At 38.9% G+C, this 21,667-nt stretch overlaps 1 protein-coding gene across 5 annotated transcripts in view; it reads left to right on the top strand.

Annotated features, from left to right (window-relative positions):
* Positions 1–21,360, top strand: part of trim9 (tripartite motif containing 9) — a 30,397-nt gene extending 9,037 nt beyond the window's left edge. Inside the window, exons 2-11 of one of the 5 annotated variants that reach the window (XM_058057016.1) lie at positions 4,026–4,121; positions 4,196–4,318; positions 9,298–9,408; positions 10,867–11,020; positions 11,081–11,226; positions 12,511–12,649; positions 13,149–13,187; positions 14,432–14,735; positions 16,242–16,404; positions 17,959–21,355. In XM_058057016.1, the coding sequence (XP_057912999.1) occupies positions 4,026–4,121; positions 4,196–4,318; positions 9,298–9,408; positions 10,867–11,020; positions 11,081–11,226; positions 12,511–12,649; positions 13,149–13,187; positions 14,432–14,735; positions 16,242–16,404; positions 17,959–18,036 (1,353 nt within the window). In that variant the 3' untranslated portion in view covers positions 18,037–21,355. Of the gene's footprint in view, positions 1–4,025; positions 4,122–4,195; positions 4,319–9,297; positions 9,409–10,866; positions 11,227–12,510; positions 12,650–13,148; positions 13,188–14,431; positions 14,736–16,241; positions 16,405–17,958 lie in introns of all 5 variants that reach the window. The other 4 variants (XM_058057014.1, XM_058057013.1, XM_058057017.1 and 1 more) reach the window with 4 other exon arrangements.
* Positions 21,361–21,667: the final 307 nt, after the last annotated feature.

The following is a 21,667-nucleotide window of genomic DNA, read 5'->3' as shown; positions in this document are numbered from 1 at the left end:
GATTATTATTATGATTATTTTATGATGATTATTATTATTATGGTTATTTTATGATGATGATGATTATGATTATTTTATAATGCTGATTATTATGATTATTTTATGATGATTATTATTATGATTATTTTATGATGATGATGATGATGATGATTATGGTTATTTTATGATGATGATGATGATGATTATGATTATTTTATGATGATTATGATTATGATTATTTTATGATGATGATGATGATTATGATTATTTTATGATGATAATTATTATTATTATGGTTATTTTATGATGATGATGAATATTATAATTATTATGATGATTATGATTATTATTAAGATTATGATAATTTTATGATGATGATGATGATTATTATTATGATTATGATGATGATGATGATGATGATTAAGATTATGATAATTTTATGATGATGATGATGATGATGATTATTATGATTATGATTATGATGATGATGATGATGATGATTAAGATTATGATAATTTTATGATGATGATGATTATTATTATGTCCATAATCAGAATTTCACTGCTTTTTGGTGTCAATAAGAGCGTCCTGTGCATTATTGATGATGCAAGTGATGAATAATGTATCATCAAACTGTTAGACACAAGCTTTTAGAAAAGCTGTGTTTCTAATATGGACAAATGAGAGCTTTATGGTCGTGTGTGTGTGTGAGTGTGTGTGTGTGTGTGTGTGTGTGTGTGAGAGTGTGTGTGAGTGTGTGTGTGTGTGTGCAAGCCAATCATGACTGCCCGGAATGGAGGCGACGATGCAGTAAAAGTCACTTTACTTTGGCCTTTCTTTGAAAGAGCTTAGCCACGTCATTCCGTGTCCTGTGTGGGATTTCCACCTTCCTCGCTAGTGGTTTCATCCAAAATGTGTTCTGTTGACGCTGAATAGCGTGGGGAGAATTATTCATGCGCTACGTGTTTTTCCGACTGGGCTTCATTACTCCGATGATTAGTGCTTCCAAAATGAAATGCCGCACGCTCCACATATTATTAACAAAATAGTTTCTTTAGTTATGGACTTAAACATACGTTTTATGAGTTGAGTATGAGCAATACGTTAGCTAGCGTTGTTATCATACACAAGACAAGAATAACTACGAATCAGGTAGTTGAGTACTCAAAAAGAGTCGTTCATCCCTGTGAGTCTGGAAAACTCGAGTCTTTGTTAAACTTCCGGACTGATCAAGTCAATTGTTTGTTTTGTTAAACGAGTCTGTGAAAGTTGAGTCACAATCCTGTGTCGAGCACCCGTGAGTCGGTGAAACTCCATCCTGTGTCGAGCACCCGTGAGTCGGTAAAACTCCATCCTGTGTCGAACACCCGTGAGTCAGTGAAACTCCATCTTGTGTCGAGCACCCGTGAGTCGGTGACACTCCATCCTGTGTCGAACACCCGTGAGTCAGTGAAACTCCATCCTGTGTCGAACACCCGTGAGTCAGTGAAAATCCATCCAGTGTCGAGCACCTGTGAGTCGGTAAAACTCCATCCTGTGTCGAGCACCCATGAGTCAGTGAAACTCCATCCTGTGTTGAGTACCCGTGAGTCGGTGAAACTCCATCTTTTGTTGAACACCCGTGAGTCAGTGAAACTCCATCCTGTGTCGAGCACCCGTGAGTCGGTGAAACTCCATCCTGTGTCGAGCACCCGTGAGTCGGTGAAACTCTATCCTTTGTCGAGTACCCGTGAGTCAGTGAAACTCCATCCTGTGTCGAGCACCCGTGAGCCGGTGAAACTCTATCCTTTGTTGAGTACCCGTGAGTCAGTGAAACTCCATCCTGTGTCGAGCACCCGTGAGTCGGTGAAACTCCATCTTTTGTCGAATACCCGTGAGTCGGGGAAACTCCATCCTGTGTCCAACACCCGTGAGTCAGTAAAACTCCATCCTGTGTCGAGCACCCGTGAGTCGGTGAAACTCCATCTTTTGTCGAACACCCGTGAGTCGGTGAAACTCCATCTTTTGTCGAACACCCGTGTGTTGGTGAAACTCCATCCTGTGTCGAACACCCGTGAGTCGGTGAAACTCCATCTTTTGTCGAATATCCGTGAGTCGGTGAAACTCCATCCTGTGTCGAGCACCCGTGAGTCGGTAAAACTCCATCCTGTGTCGAACACCCGTGAGTCAGTGAAACTCCATCTTGTGTCGAGCACCCGTGAGTCGGTGACACTCCATCCTTTGTCGAGTACCCGTGAGTCGGTGAAACTCCATCTTGTGTCGAGCACCCGTGAGTCAGTGAAACTTGTAGGCGGAGCAAGTGAATTGTTTGTTTTGTTGAGTCTGTCAGCAATGCTAGCATAGCCATGTGATGCTACGGTGCTAGGATCACGGTTTGAAATCATGCTAGGTTAGCCTCTTGGCTAACAAAAATACAACGCGTACAAAGTCGACTGAGTCTTTGCTCAGCTGTCGCCCTCGACGCCACGGCCTGTGGAATGCTGGCGGCAGCTGCCGCGCGGTTCCCAAACATCGGGTGTCGAAGGTGAATCCCTCGCGGACGCAATGTAGTCGAGGCTGACATGGCCTTGGTGGGGGGGGGGGGGTTCCGCTGTATCCTCTCATAGTGGAGATGCACACAGAAAGCAACAATACGATACAATGTGGTGCTTGCCGTGTTCAGTGAAGCATGGGAGGTTCCCACGGGGTCGTGGACCCCGCCCCCGAAACCCCCACTACCCTTTTCCCCTACAAACGATCCAAACAGGAACTTTTGCGTGGGATTTCCTGTCCCATGCTGATTTCTTGTCCTTTGACAATCAAATAAAACAGCTCTACTTCTTAAGAACATAATTTAGTTTCCATGGGAGAGAAGGACACTTCAAGGACTTTTAAAAAATAAAGCGTGTGTAATAAAAAATTAAATATGTACATTAAATGTACATGAATATTTGATAATTATTTTTTTTTATTTTGTATGAAATAAGAAGTCAAAGTGCCAAGCAGAAATTTGAGTGTCCAACTATTGTAAAATTAATTTTAAATGGGGTTTGTTAGCAAACAAAAATGAAGTGCAAATATTCTGTCCGAAATTGACAGAAAAGATTGACTATTTTATATATTTTCATTATTTTTTTACTTAATATAATGTAATAATTTTCAAGAATAATAAACTACACGAAATAAATGTAATAATTATTTAATGAAAACAAATTAAAACTTTTTTTAGAATTATTTGTACTTAATATTAACATAATAAATGTAATAATTTAATAAAATTTAATTTAATAATATGTATTGAATTTAATTTAATAAAAATCAATATTAAATTCTATTTATTTTTTATTAATTCTTAATTAATATAATGTAATAATTATCAAGAATAATAAAATACAAGAAATAAATGTAATAATTATTTAATGAAAACAAATTAAAACTTTTTTTAGAATTATTTGTACTTCATATTAAAATATAATAAATGTAATAATTTAATAAAATTGAATTTAATAATATGTATTTAATTTAATTTAATAATGATGCATTTTAAAGAATAAAAAAGACATTATTTAATAATAATAATAATAATAATAATAATAATAATAATGACAAATATATTTTAAAATCATGTAAAAAAAAATTAAATATGGCTTTTTAAAAATTATACAATGCATAAAAAATGCATTGTTTCCAGGCTTTCAGGCCACATGAAGTGATACGGCGGGCCACATCCGGCCCCCAGGCCTTGGGTTTGCTCCCAGCGCTGTAGGAAATCATGATCATTGGATTGATCTGTTCCAGGGTCAAACTGTCCTGTGAAGCCCTGCACAAAAATATCTAGTCAACTCATTCTTAACTTGGTTGAAAGGACTTAGCGCTCTGCTCAACGAGCAGCGGGTCCCACACCCCAAAAGAGTGGAAGCATTGCATCAGCTCTATGGTTGTCATCACACTTGCACATGAGACATGGTACGTGAGACCATTTTGTCGGCCCAACTTGTGTGCGTTCCATGATGTTTAGCTGCAATGCTAATGCTAATGCTAATGCTAACCCTTCCCGTTTCCTTCAGGGTCAGCTGTCTCAGGCGCTCAACGGACTCTCGGACCGAGCCACCGAGGCCAAAGAGTTCCTGGTCCAGCTCCGAAACACGGTGCAGCACATCCAGGTAGGAGTTCTCGGCCCCCGCCGCCGCCGCTACAGGTCAACATAACGGTACTGACATTAGCCTGGGTTGGGCAGGAGAACGGCGTGGAGTTCGAGGCGTGTCTGGTGGCGCAGTGCGACGCCCTCATCGACGCCCTGAACCGCCGCAAGGCTCAGCTGCTGGCTCGCGTCAACAAGGAGCACGAACACAAGCTCAAGGTGAGTAGGAACGGGATGCTAGCGTTCGATGCCAGCTCGTCAAGGGCACGAGTGGTGCCGACACTGTGGGGGGGGGGGGCTGCGGTTCGGTTGTGAAGAAGTACGCAAAGTTTTGTTTTTTTTTAAACTGCATTTCCGCTTTGTGACATCGGTGAAATGCTACTAAAAAAATTTTCCCCAAAAATACAAATATATACTAAAATGAGTCAAACGCTTTTTTAAAGATGTATAATTTTCCTAATATTTAAATCTTCTCTGTTTACATTTTTTTTCTTTGTAATATTACGACTTTATTCTCGTAATATTAGAACTTAGAACCCAGCCTAATTTTCTAAAAAATACTACTGCATTTTCATAATATTGGGACTTTAAAAGAATATTATTTTCTGTAATATTTCCACATTATGCTAATAAAATTAAGAAAAAATTTGGTGTTTATTACAACTTTTATTTTATTTTGACTTTATTCAAGTAAAATTACGAAAAATTCCCATTTCAGCTGCTTTTAATAATATTGTCTTATTTTCTAACAATTTCAATATCATTTTCCTCATGTCAATTTTTTTGTCATAATTATGACTTCATCCCCAGAATATTTTTACTTTAATCTCCGGAGATTATGATTTTTTTCTCTTAATATTTTGACTTTATTTTTGTAAATTTTTTGCTGTTTTTTTGTATTTCTGCTGTTGTTTTTTAAAAAAATATTTTAAAAATAAAAATCTTTCTTGTAATTTTTTTCTCGTAATATTTTACCTTTATTACCATAATTTAAAATCAGTTTCCCCAACCTAATTTTTCAAACATTCCAACTTTATTTGTTGTTTTGTTTTTCAAACTCTAAGCTAGTAAAAAAATGTTTTTATTCACAATATTTTTTTTTCTTGTTGGAATATAAGATTTTTCTTGTGAAATTATTTTCAAAATATTTTTTCAATATTTTGTATTATACATTTTTTCTAACATATTTTTTTCTTTTTGTTATATTAAAATTAAAAATTAATTTATAATAAATTAACATATTTATTTGTTTACTTATTTAGTTTAATATTTCAAATTCAGGCTAATAAAATTACGGTATTTTTCCTAATTTCTTTGTTCTTTTATACTTTTAGAATATGCCGCACATTAATAAACTTTGGAATGAGTGCTGCCAGCACTGGGGAGCTGCGGCTCATTTAGAGGAAACATGGTTTTTATGACAATCAACTGTAATGTCGCCAGTGGATAGCGTGCATGGCAGTATAGAATATAGATGTAGCATTGTGGTGGCAGTGTCATGGTCTGGGGGCGCACGAGTGCTGCTAACACTGGGGAGGGTGCCGTGGTTCACTTAGGGGAAAGGTAAGTTTCAACACTTAACTTGACATTGTGAAGCAGAAACCTCCGCAGGTCCAGCCAACAGGTGAACCGTAGCTCCCCATAGCACTCGTGCGTAGTCAGTCTTCACAAGTCGTACGCTGACTACTCTTTCATTTCGACAGCGTGGTCCCCTCACCAGATAGAATAAGATCCGCCGGTGATGGATTTTTGCGGCGATTTCACACACATGCGCGCGAGTGACGTTTGTCAGATGATGGAGCGAGCGACACGTTGGAGGGACGGATGCTGCGTGGCGGCCAATTTCACGCTCCGGCGCTGGCTGGAATGGATGTTTCACACATGGAGGAGATCTGTGTGGCAACATGTGAGCACGCTCACACAGTCACACAAATCAATAGACAGTAAAGCCTGCTGCGATACTAAATACTACATTACCAATACTACATTACCAGTACTACATTACCAATACTACATTACCAATACTACATTACCAATACTACATTACCATGGAAAGGAAATGAAATAAGCATTTGAAAACATATCAACTATAATAAAATAAGATACGGGTACATACATACACACGGGTACATACAAACAAGTACATACATACGGGTTCATACATATGGGTACATACATACATACAGGTACATACATACGGTTACATACAAGTACATACATACGGGTACATACATACAGGTACATACATACGGTTACATACGGGTACATACAAGTACATACATACGGGTACATACCTACGGGCACATACAGGTACATACATACAGTTACATACATACGGGTACATCCAGGTACATACATACGGGCACATACAGGTACATACATACGGGTGCATACATACCAGTACATACACACGGGTACATACAAACAAGTACATACACACGGGTACAAACAAACAAGTACATACACACGGGTACATACATACAGGTACATACATACGGGTACATACGGGTACATACATACAGGTACATACATACGGGTACATACAGGTACATACATACAGGTACATACATACGGGTACATACAGGTACATACATACAGGTACATACATACGGGTACATACAGGTACATACATACAAGTACATACATACAGGTACATACATACGGGTACATACATACAAGTACATACATACGGGTACATACATACAAGTACATACATACGGGTACATACATACGGGTACATATGTACATACGGGTACATACAGGCAGATGTCTGAAGAGTTTTGGGTGCTATCCGGGTGTAAAGCTGCAAGGTATTGGTCACGCAGGGCTGCAGGGCTGCAGGGTATTGGTCCTGCAGGGCTGCAGGGCTGCAGGGCTGCAGGTCAGGTGACTGCGGCTCCACAAGCTGGCTGGGCTAAAAGTGTCGCAGTGTCCTGATAGCGTCGACACCACAAGACACTCATTTGTCTTCTTACACTGTTGCCAAAGGGCCTTCCTGAAATATGACATATTCTTTATTACATAAGAACAATAACCTTCAATGATGATATGAAATATTAGCATTTATGGAGGCTCCGGCATAGAAAATGCATGGATGGCTTTCAGGATCATTGGAATGCTGAGTCAGTTATATGAAATCGTATTCTCCTTCCATAATAATAATAATAATTATTATAAGATATAGTTATGAAATGTAACTATGTAAAGCACAAGACGTACGTAGCTTTCCTGTGGGCGGTTGGGGCCATCCTGGCGGCGCCCGTGGGGACAATGCATTCCATCACCGTGACAACGGCACTGGCCACGGCCAGATGACGGACTTTCTTTCTGCCTCAGAAACGGCAGCTCTCGTCGGCGTCAGCAGCTCTAAACGCTCGCCTGGGGGGTTGGGGGGAGGGGGCTCTGGGGGGGTTGATAACATCGGCACACGGTAGATTGTAAGGTTAACTGTGCGTCTTTTTTTTACAGAGGAACACTGCACTCATCCTCCATCTGCCGTCAACGTACGGGAGACAAGGCATCCATGGGGTGGGGTGGGGGGGGGTATTTGAGGCCACATTTGAGATACCCCCCCCCCCTCCCCCGCCTGGAGGAATTTGTTGATTTTGCAGCCTCAAAAAGACAATCCAGGGTTTGTTATTGGTTTCTGTTAGTAACATGTGAAAAATACATTTATTGAATAAATAATAAATAAATACAGGTACATACATACGGACACATACATACGGGTACATACATACGGGTACATACATACGGGTACATACATACGGGTACATACATACGGGTACATACATACGGGTACATACATACAAGTACATACATACGGGTACATACATACGGGCACATACATACAGGTACATACATACAGGTACATACATACATACGGGTATATACATACAGGTACATACTTACGGGTACATACAGCTACATACATACAGCTACATACATACGGGTACATACAGGTACATACACACGGGTACATACAGGTACATATGGGTACATACATACAGGTACATACATACGGGTACATACATACGGGTACATACAGGTACATACATAGAAGTACATACATACAGGTACATACAAGTACATACATACAGCTACATACATACGGGTACATACAGGTACATACACACGGGTACATACAAGTACATAGATATGGGTACATACATACGGGTACATACAAGTACATAGATATGGGTACATACATACAGGTACATACGTACATATGGGTACATACTTACAGGTACATACAAGTACATACATACGGGTACATACATACGGGTACATACAGGTACATACATAGATATGGGTACATACATACAGGTACATACGTACATATGGGTACATACAGGTACATACATACGGGTACATACATACGGGTACATACAAGTACATACATGTGGGTACATACATACGGGTACATACAGGTACATACATACGGGTACATACATACGGGTACATACATACATACGGGTACATACAGGTACATACTTACGGGTACATACAGGTACATACATACATACGGGTACATACATATGTGTACATACAGGTACATACATATGGGTACATACATACAGGTACATACATACATACGGGTACATACATACATACGGGTACATACGGGTACATACATACGTGTACGTACATACATACAGGTACATATGTATTTTATTTAATAAATAATAATAATAAATAAATGAATTGAAATACTGTCATTACTTTAGCCTTCCTGTTCCTGCCAACTCTCCCTCTCCTTTCCATGCGTAGTGTGGCAGTGCCTATTGAGCATGATTGGTGCATGCTTGTGTTTTAGTGAGTGGGTGTCACGCTACGCCGCCTGCGTTCATTCTTTCTCTGCGGAGAGGATTTTCCTTCCACCTCTCGGCCTGCTGGCGCAGCAGCGGCGAGGTTACTGTTACCTAGCAACCCTCTCTGCTCCGTTTCTGCTCTTTCTTATTTGCAAGCTGGGAGGACGTCGTCGTTGATGGGCAGGCGGGTGGGCGGGATTGGCGGGCGGGTTGGATGTGGCTGTGAGGACATGTCAAGTATCTAAGCTAAAAATATTCCAAATCCACCTTCCGTCCTGTAAATTGTTCGATGCCACGGGACCGACGGCCCTGCTCGTCCCGCGTCTGTCACTTGCATCCCACGCGTTCAATAAAAACACTTCAGGTCTCATCTTCCTGTCGCCGCAGGTGGTCCGGGATCAGATCTCCCACTGCACGGTGAAGCTGCGTCAGACCACGGGCCTCATGGAGTACTGCTTGGAGGTCATCAAGGAGAACGACCCCAGCGGGTTCCTCCAGGTCAGACACGCTTTCTCAACCTTTCAGGTCTCATCCCTTACTACTGAGGACCAGTATGGACGGACCACACCTGTCCAGTCACATACACGATATGAGAGCTGAAGTTCTTCCCCGGGACCTGCAGTCCTCCAAAACTGCTTACATCACATCAACAATGTTGTCAGTGTCTCATAAGACCAGAAAAAGACACCACTAGATTTGAAAAACTAAATCTTGAGGGATCAAAATACTTTTGTTGGGTCTCTGGTTCCAGTTGGCCATGTAGACTTAGAGGTGAAAACAACATCAAAACCTGCTTTTCTTGGTTGGGGTGCATTTAGAGGTGAAAACAAAATGAAAACGAGAGCTGGTTTTCTCTCTCTCTCTCTCTCTCTCTCTCTCTCTCTCTCTCTCTCTCTCTCTCTCTCTATATATATATATATAAATAAACTCTCATTTTCATGTTGTGTTCACCTCTAAATGCAGTCTACCTTGCATTTAGAGGTGAAAACAAAATGAAAACGAGAGCTGGTTTTCTCTCTCTCTCTTGCTCTCTCTCTCTCTCTCTCTCTGTCTATATATATATATATATATATATATATATATATATATATATATATATATATATATAAAACGCTCTCTCATTTTCATGTTGTGTTCACCTCTAAATGCAGTCTGCCTTGCATTTAGAGGTGAAAACAACATGAAAACTAGAGTTGGTTTCCTCTCTCTCTCCCTCTCTCACTCTCTCTCTCTCTATATATATAGCCTTCTCCTTTTCATGTTGTTTTCACCTCTAAATGCAAGGTAGACTGCATTTAGAGGTGAAAACAAAATGAAAACTAGAGTTGGTTTCCTCTCTCTCTTATATAGCGCTCTCCTTTTCATGTTGTGTTCACCTCTAAAAAAGCATTGAGCGGGCTGCATTTAGAGGTGAAAACAACATAAAAATAAGAGCGCTTATTATCTCTGCTTGGCCCATGGTTTTCTTGAGTGGACTTGTCTGCATTTAGAGGTGAAAATAATATAAAAAGCATTGAGTGGGCTGCATTTAGAGGTGAAAACAACATAAAAATGAGAGTGCCCATTTTCTCTGCTTGGCGCATGATTTCCTTGAATGGACTTCTCTGCATTTAGAGGTGAAAACAACACAAAAACATTGAGTGGGCTGCATTTAGAGGTGAAAACAACATGAAAATGAGAGTGCCCGTTTTCTCTGCTTGGCCCATGATTTCCTTGAGTGGACTTCTCTGCATTTAGAGGTGAAAACAACACAAAAAGCATTGAGTGGGCTGTATTTAGAGGTGAAAACAACATAAAAACGAGAGTGATCGTTTTCTCTGCTTGGCGCTTGATTTTCTTTGAGTAGACTTCTGTGCATTTAGAGGTGAAAACAACATGAAAAACAGAGAAAACCATCCCTCTTGTCGTGCAGGCGTATCTAATGAAGCATCGGGTATGTTTGATTGCACTCATCAGATCTCGGACGCTCTGATTCGGAGAGTTCTGATGACAGAGAGCCAATGGGGAAAAGGGACGCTGACCCCCAGGATGACTAGCGACTTTGACCTGACGCTGGACAGCGCCCCCCTGCTGCAGACCATCCACCAGCTGGACTTTGTGCAAATGAAAGGTACCGGCGTTCCTAATGAAGTGTGCGGACGTGCGTTGAAAAGTAACTCCTCCTCCTCAGTGCCGGCCGCCCCCATGCTCCAGCTGGAAGAATGCTGCACTGAGAACAACAGCGCCACGTTGTCATGGAAACAGCCGCCGCTCTCCACCATCGCCGTGGACGGATACATCCTGGAGCTGGACGATGGAGACGGGGGACCGTTCAGGGTAGGTCATGTGCTGCACTTCCTGTGGGAAGATGGCGTCTGGGATGATCTGGGATCATCGTGTCTTCGTGTAATGCGTCCACTTAAGCCCCTCCCTCTTGTCGTCCCCGCCGAGACGCGTCTTTGTGAATACGTGCTGAACAAGGATGACCTTCACACAAGGATGTAGTATTCATTCATTGCTGGAGCCTATCCCAGCTGTCTTGGGGCGAGAGGCGGGGTACACCCTGGACTGGTGGCCAGCCAATCACAGGGCACATATAGACAAACAACCATTCACACTCACATTCATACCTATGGACAATTTGGAGTCGCTAATTAGCCTAGCATGTTTTTTTGGAATGTGGGAGGAAATCGGAATACCCGGAGAAAACCCATGCATGCACGGGGAGAACATACAAACCCCACATGGCCGAGTGTGGAATCAAACTCAGGTCTTCTAGCTGTGTGGCCTACGCGCTAACCACTTAACCTCCGTGCAGCCCTGACATAAATAAATCAATTCATTCATTTTCTACCGCTTATCCTCACGAGGGTCGCGGTGGGTGCTGGAGCCTATCCCAGGCGGGGTACACCCTGGACTGGTGGCCAGCCAATCACAGGGCACATATACACAAACAACCATTCACACTCACATTCATACCTATGGACAATTTGGAGTCGCTAATTAGCCTAGCATGTTTTTTTGGAATGTGGGAGGAAATCGGAGTACCCGGAGAAAACCCACGCATGCATGGGGAGAACATGCAAACTCCACACAAAGATGGCCGACGGTGGAATTGAACCCTGGTCTCCTAGCTGTGAGGTCTGCGTGCTAACCACATGACCACCATGCATAAATAGTGTGTAATATAATAATTGTCATAGTTTGGCTGGTCCTCTACTTGCATGTCCAAGCATATGTATCATTTAACAGCCTTTGGCGACATCTAGTGGCCGTAGTAATTAATTGCGTTGAGAATGATACATAACAGTATCCAATGATGCTGCCTTGGAGACTGCGTGTCTGTAAGTAATGTGCAACTTTACACATGGCGTTGTTACACGTTTCCTTTCCCTCGTCCGCACGCTGACTCACCGGGGACTCGCCAACGCTACGCCGCGGCCGGTCGAATCCGTATTTATACTCCAGCGTGGGCCGACTCGCCCACGCTTCCTGTTTTATCCCCTTTTATCCATCACCGAATCTCCAAACGGGACTCTAATTTTGGGATGAGAAAAAAAAAACAAAAAAACGTCACACTTACTTACGCACTATGTGTGTGTGTGTGTGTTTCCCACACAGGAAGTGTACGTGGGTGCGGAGACCATCTGCACAGTGGACGGCCTCCACTACAACAGCACGTACAAGTCCAGAGTGAAGGCCTTCAACGGGAGCGGGGTGGGCCAGTACAGCAAGACTCTGATCATGCAGACGTCTGAGGGTGCGTTCAATGACCGCTTGCAATTTTAAAGGTCCCCCCGTATGTGAGCTGACCTAAATCATGTTATTGGACATATATATAGTATATATATACCGGGATTTGGACTTTTAGTAAGTTGTACTGACATAAAAGTATTTAGCATTGTAGCATTTGTGTTTGTTTTTATTTTTACGCATACAGATTTACGATATTTTTGCATAATAGGGGACCTTTAATTTTAATTTTTTAACGTAATAGTGCACAGGCTCCATGCGCTTGCTTGCCTATGTAGATGAATGTTGACGGGGAAGCTCACCAGTGGATCAGCCTGAAAACAACAACAACAACAACAACAACAACAACAACAAAAAAGCTCCAAATTGTCCCTTGACCTTTTCCAAGTGTCTCCCGTAGGTTTTGTTTTCTTCTGCCACTGAGTTATAAAGCAGCTCCCTCCTCTCCCTATCACCGCTTCCTCCTCTTCCACCCCCCCCCCCCTCTGCTTCATTTCACCTTCCAGCTGGACTCCCCCCCTGCGATATGCAATCTATAGGCTCAGGTAGGGATTGCTTTCATTGCTGACTTGCGTTGCCTTTTTTGTTTCCTACTTCCTTCCTGTCATGGCTTTGACGCTGTGTGGGCTGCACTGGACTTCATGTGATATGAATTAGTTCCTTATTAGGAAGAATTGTTCACGTTTGTTAAGAAAGGCCATAAAAGCAAAAGTCCAGTGGAGCCCATTTGGAGAGCTGAGTACTTTGTAACAAATTAATATTTGTTTTTATTCTGCTTATATATGACATATTGTATTTATTTTACTATTAATGATAGCTGGTGAATGATGAATGTGAGTGTGAATGGTTGTTTGTCTATATGCGCCCTGTGATTGGCTGGCCACCAGTCCAGGGTGTACCCCGCCTCTCGCCCCAAGACAGCTGGGATAGGCTCCAGCACCCCCGCAACCCTCGTGAGGATAAGCGGTAGAAAACAAATGAATGATTATGAGCTAGTATTAGCCTGCTTATTGGCTTGCTTATTAGCCTGATTTTGCTCTATTATATAAAATTTGTCAGATTTTTTGTGTGTAAAAAAAATAAAAAATCAATAAAAAATATAAAATTATTTAGGGGCTTAAGAACATTTTAAAATAGGCCTAATGACGCCACTAGCTCTTAGAAGTAAAAAAAACAAAAAAAACATGCTAGGTTAATTAGCCACTCCAAATTGTCCATAGGTATGAATGAATGAGTGTGAATGGTTGTTTGTCTATATGTGCCCTGTGATTGGCTGGCCACCAGTCCAGCGTGTACCCCACCTCTCGCTCGAAGACAGCTGGGATAGGCTCCAGCACCCACCGCGACAACCCGTGAGGATAGGCGGTAGAAAATGAATGAATGATTATTAGCTAGTATTAGCCTGCTTTTGACCTATTATATAAAAAAAATTTGGGGAAAAAAATAATAATAATAAAAAAATTAAAAATCTATAAAAAAATATCAAATTATTTAGGGGGCTTAAGAACATTTTAAAATAGGCCTAATGACGCCACTGGCTCTTAGAAGTCAAAAAAAAAAAAACATGCTAGATTAATTGGTGACTCCAAATTGTCCATAGGTATGAATGTGAGTGTGAATGGTTGTTTGTCTATATCTGCCCTGTGATTGGCTGGCCACCAGTTCAGGGTGTACCCCGCCTCTTGCCTGAAGACAGCTGGGATAGGCTCCAGCACCCCTGCGACCCTGAATGAATGAATATTTGTTAGTATTTTATTCCTACATTAACTATGGTCCATCCCCCCCCCAGTAGCGTGGTTCACCTTTGACCCCGCCTCGGCCCACCCGGACATCATCTTCTCCAACGACAACCTGACCGTGACGTGCAACAGCTACGACGACCGCGTGGCCATGGGCAACACGGCCTTTTCCCGCGGCGTGCACTACTGGGAAATGACGCTGGACCGCTACGACAACCACCCAGACCCCGCCTTCGGGGTGGCGCGGGCCGACGTGCTGAAGGACGTGATGCTGGGCAAGGACGACAAGGCCTGGGCCATGTACGTGGACAACAACCGATCCTGGTTCATGCACAACAACTCGCACACCAACAGGTAATTCCTACACATCCATATTTATTTAGTGGAACATTTGTACATACATCCTTACATAGAGGCTGTACATACATACATTTTACTGATGTAAATTCCTACATAGATACTGCATTCTCACATATGTACAATCATGCATACATACATGCATACTTTCCTACATACATAATACGCATACATTCTTACATGCATTCTTATGTCAACCTTAGTCAACCTTACTTACATTCATACATTCTTACATAAATTCATACATTGTTATATTACTTACATTCATACATATAGTATACATTGCCTACATACAGTATATTCTTACATGCATTCTTATTAGTCAACATTACTTACATTCATACATTCTTACATAAATTCATACATTGTTATATTACTTACATTCATACATACATACATTGCCTACATACAGTATATTCTTACATACATAGATTATTATATACATACATTAGTACCTGCATACAGTACATTTTGACATACGTGCATTCTTACATATATTTATAAGTATATATATATATATATATATATATATATATATATGTATATATGTAATTCTTACATATATACATTGCCTACATGCATACTGTACATACATACATGCATTCTTTTGTTGCATTCTATTGTTGCATACATACATTCTTACATATACTTATACTGTAGATACAGAACATTCTTACTTACATACATAGTACATCCATGCACACATGCATTCTTACATACATACATTGCCTACATACAGTATATTCTTACATACATACATTATTACTTATATACACACATTAGTACCTGCATACAGTACATTTACATACATGCATTCTTACATATATTTATAAGTAAATTCTTACATATATACATTGCCTACATGCATACTGTACATACATACATACATACATACATTCTTTTGTTACATTCTATTGTTGCATACATACATTCTTACATATACTTATACTGTAGATACAGAGCATTCTTACTTACATACATAGTACATCCATGCACACATGCATTCTTACATACATACATACATTGTTATGTTACATACATACATACATTGCCTACATACAGTATATTCTTACATACATACATATTTACTTATATACATACATTAGTACCTACATACAGTACATTTTGACATACGTGCATTCTTACATATATTTATAAGTAAATTCTTAGATATACGTATACATTGCCTACATGCATACTGCACATACATACGTACATGCATTCTTTTGTTGCATTCTATTGTTGCATACATACATTCTTACCTATACTGTAAATACAGAACATTCACTTACATACATAGTACATCCATGCACACATGCATTCTTACATACATACTTACATATGGTGTTTTGTATAACTGGAAGTATTTTCCCACTTTTTTGTTTTTAGTTTTTTGGCCAATTAAGATTGAGCTATCTGAATTCTGCCTAGCAACACGTGTTTGTCGGGTGTGTGACATCGGCAAATATTTCAGCTCCTTGGTCGGTTTTGTGATCGGTACAGAACGGACGGCGGCATCAGCAAAGGCTCGACCATCGGCGTGCTGCTCGACTTCACGCGTGGGATCATCATCTTCCTCATCAACGACGAGCAGCAAGGTCCCGTGGCCTTTGAAGGCTTGGAGGGCCTCTACTACCCCGCCATCAGCCTCAACCGAAATGTCCAGGTAGGCGGACATTAAATCACAAAGCTATGATGTAATATGTGCATTTCTCTAAATGCTCCCATTTCGAGCTTCCTACTTCGTTTTGATACATGAAATATGAAATATGTATATGACGTTTTCCCTCTGGGCTGCTTTCACAAGCTCTGGCACTGAGGATTAAATATTTTAAGAAAACACCCCCAAGACTTTTACATTTTCAATCGGGGGGGGGTTCACCTCCAAGAGATTTGAAGGCTTTGAAATCATTTGTACTTTCAAGTACTTTATTTATTATTATTTTTATTATATTTCAAAGTGTTCTAAATTTGAGAAAAAGTTGGGAGTAATGTTGAATAAAGTGAATTATTTCTAAATTATTAATAATATTATAAATCTTGACCTTATGAAAGACTCAAATGATGACATTATGAAAATAAATTACCAATATTATTTTTTTTTAAATACGGTTATAATCCTACAAGGAAAATGTTATGTTACCAAAATAAAGTTATAAAATTATATGAAGATAATTTTTTTCTGAGTTCACGTAACTGATTAGATTAAATTGTTCTGAAAATTTCAACAAATTTCAACAAAAACAATCCCAAGCAAAATTCAAAATTCTGTTAGTCAGAAATTCAGTTCATAAAAAATCACTTTCAAAAAGTTCAGTGTAAAAAAAAAAAATTAATGAAAAATAAATAAATTATTCTGAAATTCAGTTTAGAAAAAAATCACTTTATAAAAAAAATCAGTGTAAAAAAAATTCAGTGAAAAAAAAATAATTTATAGAAAATTCCCAAGCAAAATTGGTGTATTTTAAAATACTGTGATTTAATATTCATAGTTATTTTTAATTCTATTAACCAGAAATTAACAGTGTAAAAAAAATTTCAGTGCAAAAAAAATTAATTGAAAGATAATTTCCAAGTAAAATAAGTGTGTTTTAAAATTCATTAAATGTGCTTTAAAATAAATCCATTATCCTGAAATTCAGTTTAGAAAAATTCACTTTATAAAAAAATTCTGTGTAAAAAAAATTTCAGTGTAAAAAAAATTCCAGTGAAAAAAAAAATAATTTATAGAAAATTCCCAAGCAAAATTGGTGTATTTTAAAATACTGTGATTTAATATTCATAGTTTTTTTTTAATTCTATTAACCAGAAATTAACAGTCTAAAAAAAATTTCAGTGCAAAAAAAAAAAATTAATTTCCAAGTAAAATAAGTGTATTTTAAAATTCATTAAATGTGCTTTAAAATAAATCCATTATCCTGAAATTCAGTTTAGAAAAATTCACTTTATTAAAAAAAATCAGTGTAAAAAAAAATTTCAGTGGAAAAAAAATTCCAGTGGAAAAAAAATTCCAGTGGAAAAAAAAATAATTTATAGAAAATTCCCAAACAAAATGTGTGTGTTTTAAAAATGGAGTTTGTTAATATCCAATGCTTTAGAATGGGCTTCAAAACGTGCCGGGCGGTATGGCAGCCATGTTTGGTAGCCAACCTCCTCAGTCCTCACCCGTGTATTATGTGTATTATATTCCTCACCCTTGTGTTTTATTGTATCTGTGCAGGTCACACTGCACACCGGCCTCCCCATCCCAGACTTCTACACCCCTGGGGAGGTGGAGCCAAACGGTGCCATGTGCTAGAAGGCGCATACGACGCAGCTAGCCTCCTCTTAGCGCCACCTTATGGACGCCCGCCTTTCCTTCGCCTGCCTTGGACGCATGAAGCATCAACACAGGGCTCCAAGCAACACAACATACAAGACGTAGGGAGGTCATTACTATTGATATACATCATAAGATTGTTATTATTATGATCAATATTGATGTTGAAATTATTCAGAATAGGTATTATTATTATTATTATTATTATTATGTGGTGCAGTGTGTGAAGAGGCAAGCACAACAAGGTACTGTATGAGATGAAATAGCGTATATTTCTATAGGTGTATATTTCTACTTGATCATACTTGCGTCGCTGCTGTGAGCTTTTTGTGGTTTTGCGGGGGGGGGGGGGTAAAGCACATGTAATGGAAGCATTTACATTTTACTGTTTGTACATTTTTGTAATCTTGAAAAGGGCGTATTCTAGCTGCATATTGTCTAACGTACGGTTACAGCTATACTGCAGATGCGTTACGACGCGGGTTGCGTGGGACACCATCTCATGGCAGGCGTGCCGATTGGCGTACATGCATTCTTACATACATTTGACATACTTACACAGATACTGTACACATACATTCTTATGTACATTTTGCATACATACATCTAACCATATTCTTTCTTACATACATTCTTTCTTACATGCATGCATCCTTATATGGATGCTGTACATATACATACATTTTACATACATACATACATTCATAAGTTGGGCTCACACTGATGCTTCCGGCGGCCGCAACGGATTCAGTGTGAACTTACATACATTCTTACGTATGTACAATCATACATACATGCATACATTCTTACACACGCCTATTGGTGTACATGCATTCTTACATACATTTTACATACATGCATACTTACACAGATACTGTACACATAAATTCTTATGTACATTTTGCATACATACATAACCATATACTTTCTTACATACATTCTTTCTTACATGCATGCATCCTTACATGGATGTTGAACTTACATACATTCTTACGTATGTACAATCATACATACATGCTTACATTCCTACACACATACACCATATGCATACATTCTTACATATACTTTACACACATTCTTACTTAAATGCTGTACATACATGCATTTTACATACTTACACAGATACTGTACACATACATTCTTATGTACATTTTGCATACATACATAACCATATTCTTTCTTACATACATTCTTTCTTACATGCATGCATCCTTACATGGATGCTGTACATATACATACATTTTACATACATACATACATTCATAGGTTGGGCTCACACTTGCTTACGGCGGCCGCAACAGATTCAGTGTGAACTTACATACATTCTTACACATGTACAATCACACCTACATGCTTACATTCTTACATACATACACCATATGCATACATTCTTACATATACTTTACATACATTCTTACTTACATGCTGTACATACATACATTTTACATACTTACACAGATACTGTACACATACATTCTTATGTACATTTTGCATACATACATAACCATATTCTTTCTTACATACATTCTTTCTTACATGCATGTATCCTTACATGGATGCTGTACATATACATACATTTTACATACATACATACATACATTCATAGGTTGGGCTCACACTTGTTTACGGCGGCCGCAACAGATTCAGTGTGAACTTACATACATTCTTACGTATGTACAATCATACATACATGCTTACATTCTTACACACATACACCATATGCATACATTCTTACATATACTTCACATACATTCTTACTTAGATGCTGTACATACATACATTTTACATATGTACATTCTTATATGTACAATAATACGTGCTGTACATGCATTCATTTTTACATACGCATGCATACATTCTTACATGCATTTTTATTAGTACATCTTACTTACATTCACACATGCATTTATTCTTTATACATCTTTCACACATTCATAAAAACATTCCTACATGCATACAGTCTTACATACATTTTACGTACATACATCCTTACATAAGGCTGTACATACATACGTACATTTCACATATGTAAATTCCTACATAGATACTGCATTCTTACATATGTACAATCATACATACATACATACATGCATACTTTCCTACATACACAATACGCATACATTCTTACATGCATTCTTATTGGTCAACCTTACTTACATTCATACATGAATTCATACATTGTTATATTACTTACATTCATACATACATACATTACCTACATACAGTATATTCTTACATACATACATTATTACTTATATACATACATTAGTACCTGCATACAGTACATTTTTACATACATGCATTCTTACATATATACATTGCCTACATGCATACTGTACATACATACATACATTCTTTTGTTGCATACATACATTCTTACATACACTTACACTGTAGATACAGAACATTCTTACTTACATACATAGTACATCCATGCACACGTGCATTCTTACATACATACTTACATATGGTGCTAGCCTGTGTTTCTCCAGCCATGGTTCCTCACGCCGCCGCTGTTCGAAACCCACCTGGTAGACGCCACAAGAGTCCACTGAGCCATCCGTGACGCGTGACGTCACCTGCTGCTACTTCTGTGTATCATGTGGACATATGACAGTAAGTAAATGACACCAATGAGTCATCAAGGGTAGAAGGTGTGTTGTCAAGACAACAGCATCACTCTGACGCGAGCAGAATGGCTTTCAGTGATTGTCGTCCATTTTACTCTTGGACGTTTGAATTTTGTGGACAGAAATCAGCTCATCGGTCTGAACGTGAACATAATGGACGAGTAGATGATGGCGATCATTTGTTAGTCGCAGCTTCTATCAATTATTGTTTTAGTGCGCAGTCGCTGGGCGACATTGGCTCTTATATATATCTACTGTAAATGTACATAATCATATTATACACAGTGTGCGTGTGTGTGTGTGTGGAATAGTATCTGTTGATATTATTCCCAATGAAATAGAACATGATTTATCTTCTAAGTTAAGTAAACACGATGATTATATGTCTCCTCTACTGCCAGGTGACTGCCAGATTATTATTGTTTATCATTATTATTATTATTATTATGATCCTTTGAGACTAATATGAGCCTGTGTTTTCTTGTAAATGTGAAAATTCAATAAACAAGTGTCCACCAACGACTTCCAATACCTCAGACTTCAATTAAAAAAAAAGGTTGAAATATGTGCATTATATTCATAATAATTGATAACTTAATAATAAGTGGCAACTTGGAACACTCGGAAATTAACATTTGTGGCCTTGGAGTACATTTCAAACATTGTGTATTTCAAAATCAGTATTACAACATTAAAATATACATATTAATATGCTATATAAAGTTTGTTTAAAAAAGTATAATAATAATAATACTCACAATAATTGTATAGGAAATCATTTATCACGTTTCCATTTGTGTTAGCATTAGCTGTCCACAAACATAAACAGTTGCTTGTGGGGAGGAAGCGTAAAAGACTACATGTGGGAGGGCTGTAAGCTGATTGGCTGCGCGTTGATTTGCTGAAAGCTGATTGGCTGAACGATGCACAGGACCACAAGTGACATTACTGTAATAACAATAGAACTTGTCGATTGTAGT

Source organism: Doryrhamphus excisus, chromosome 19 (genome assembly GCF_030265055.1).
Source record: "Doryrhamphus excisus isolate RoL2022-K1 chromosome 19, RoL_Dexc_1.0, whole genome shotgun sequence".
Taxonomy (NCBI): domain Eukaryota; kingdom Metazoa; phylum Chordata; class Actinopteri; order Syngnathiformes; family Syngnathidae; genus Doryrhamphus; species Doryrhamphus excisus.
The sequence above is the reverse complement of the archived record's forward strand: the minus strand, read 5'-3'. Positions and strand labels throughout refer to the sequence as shown.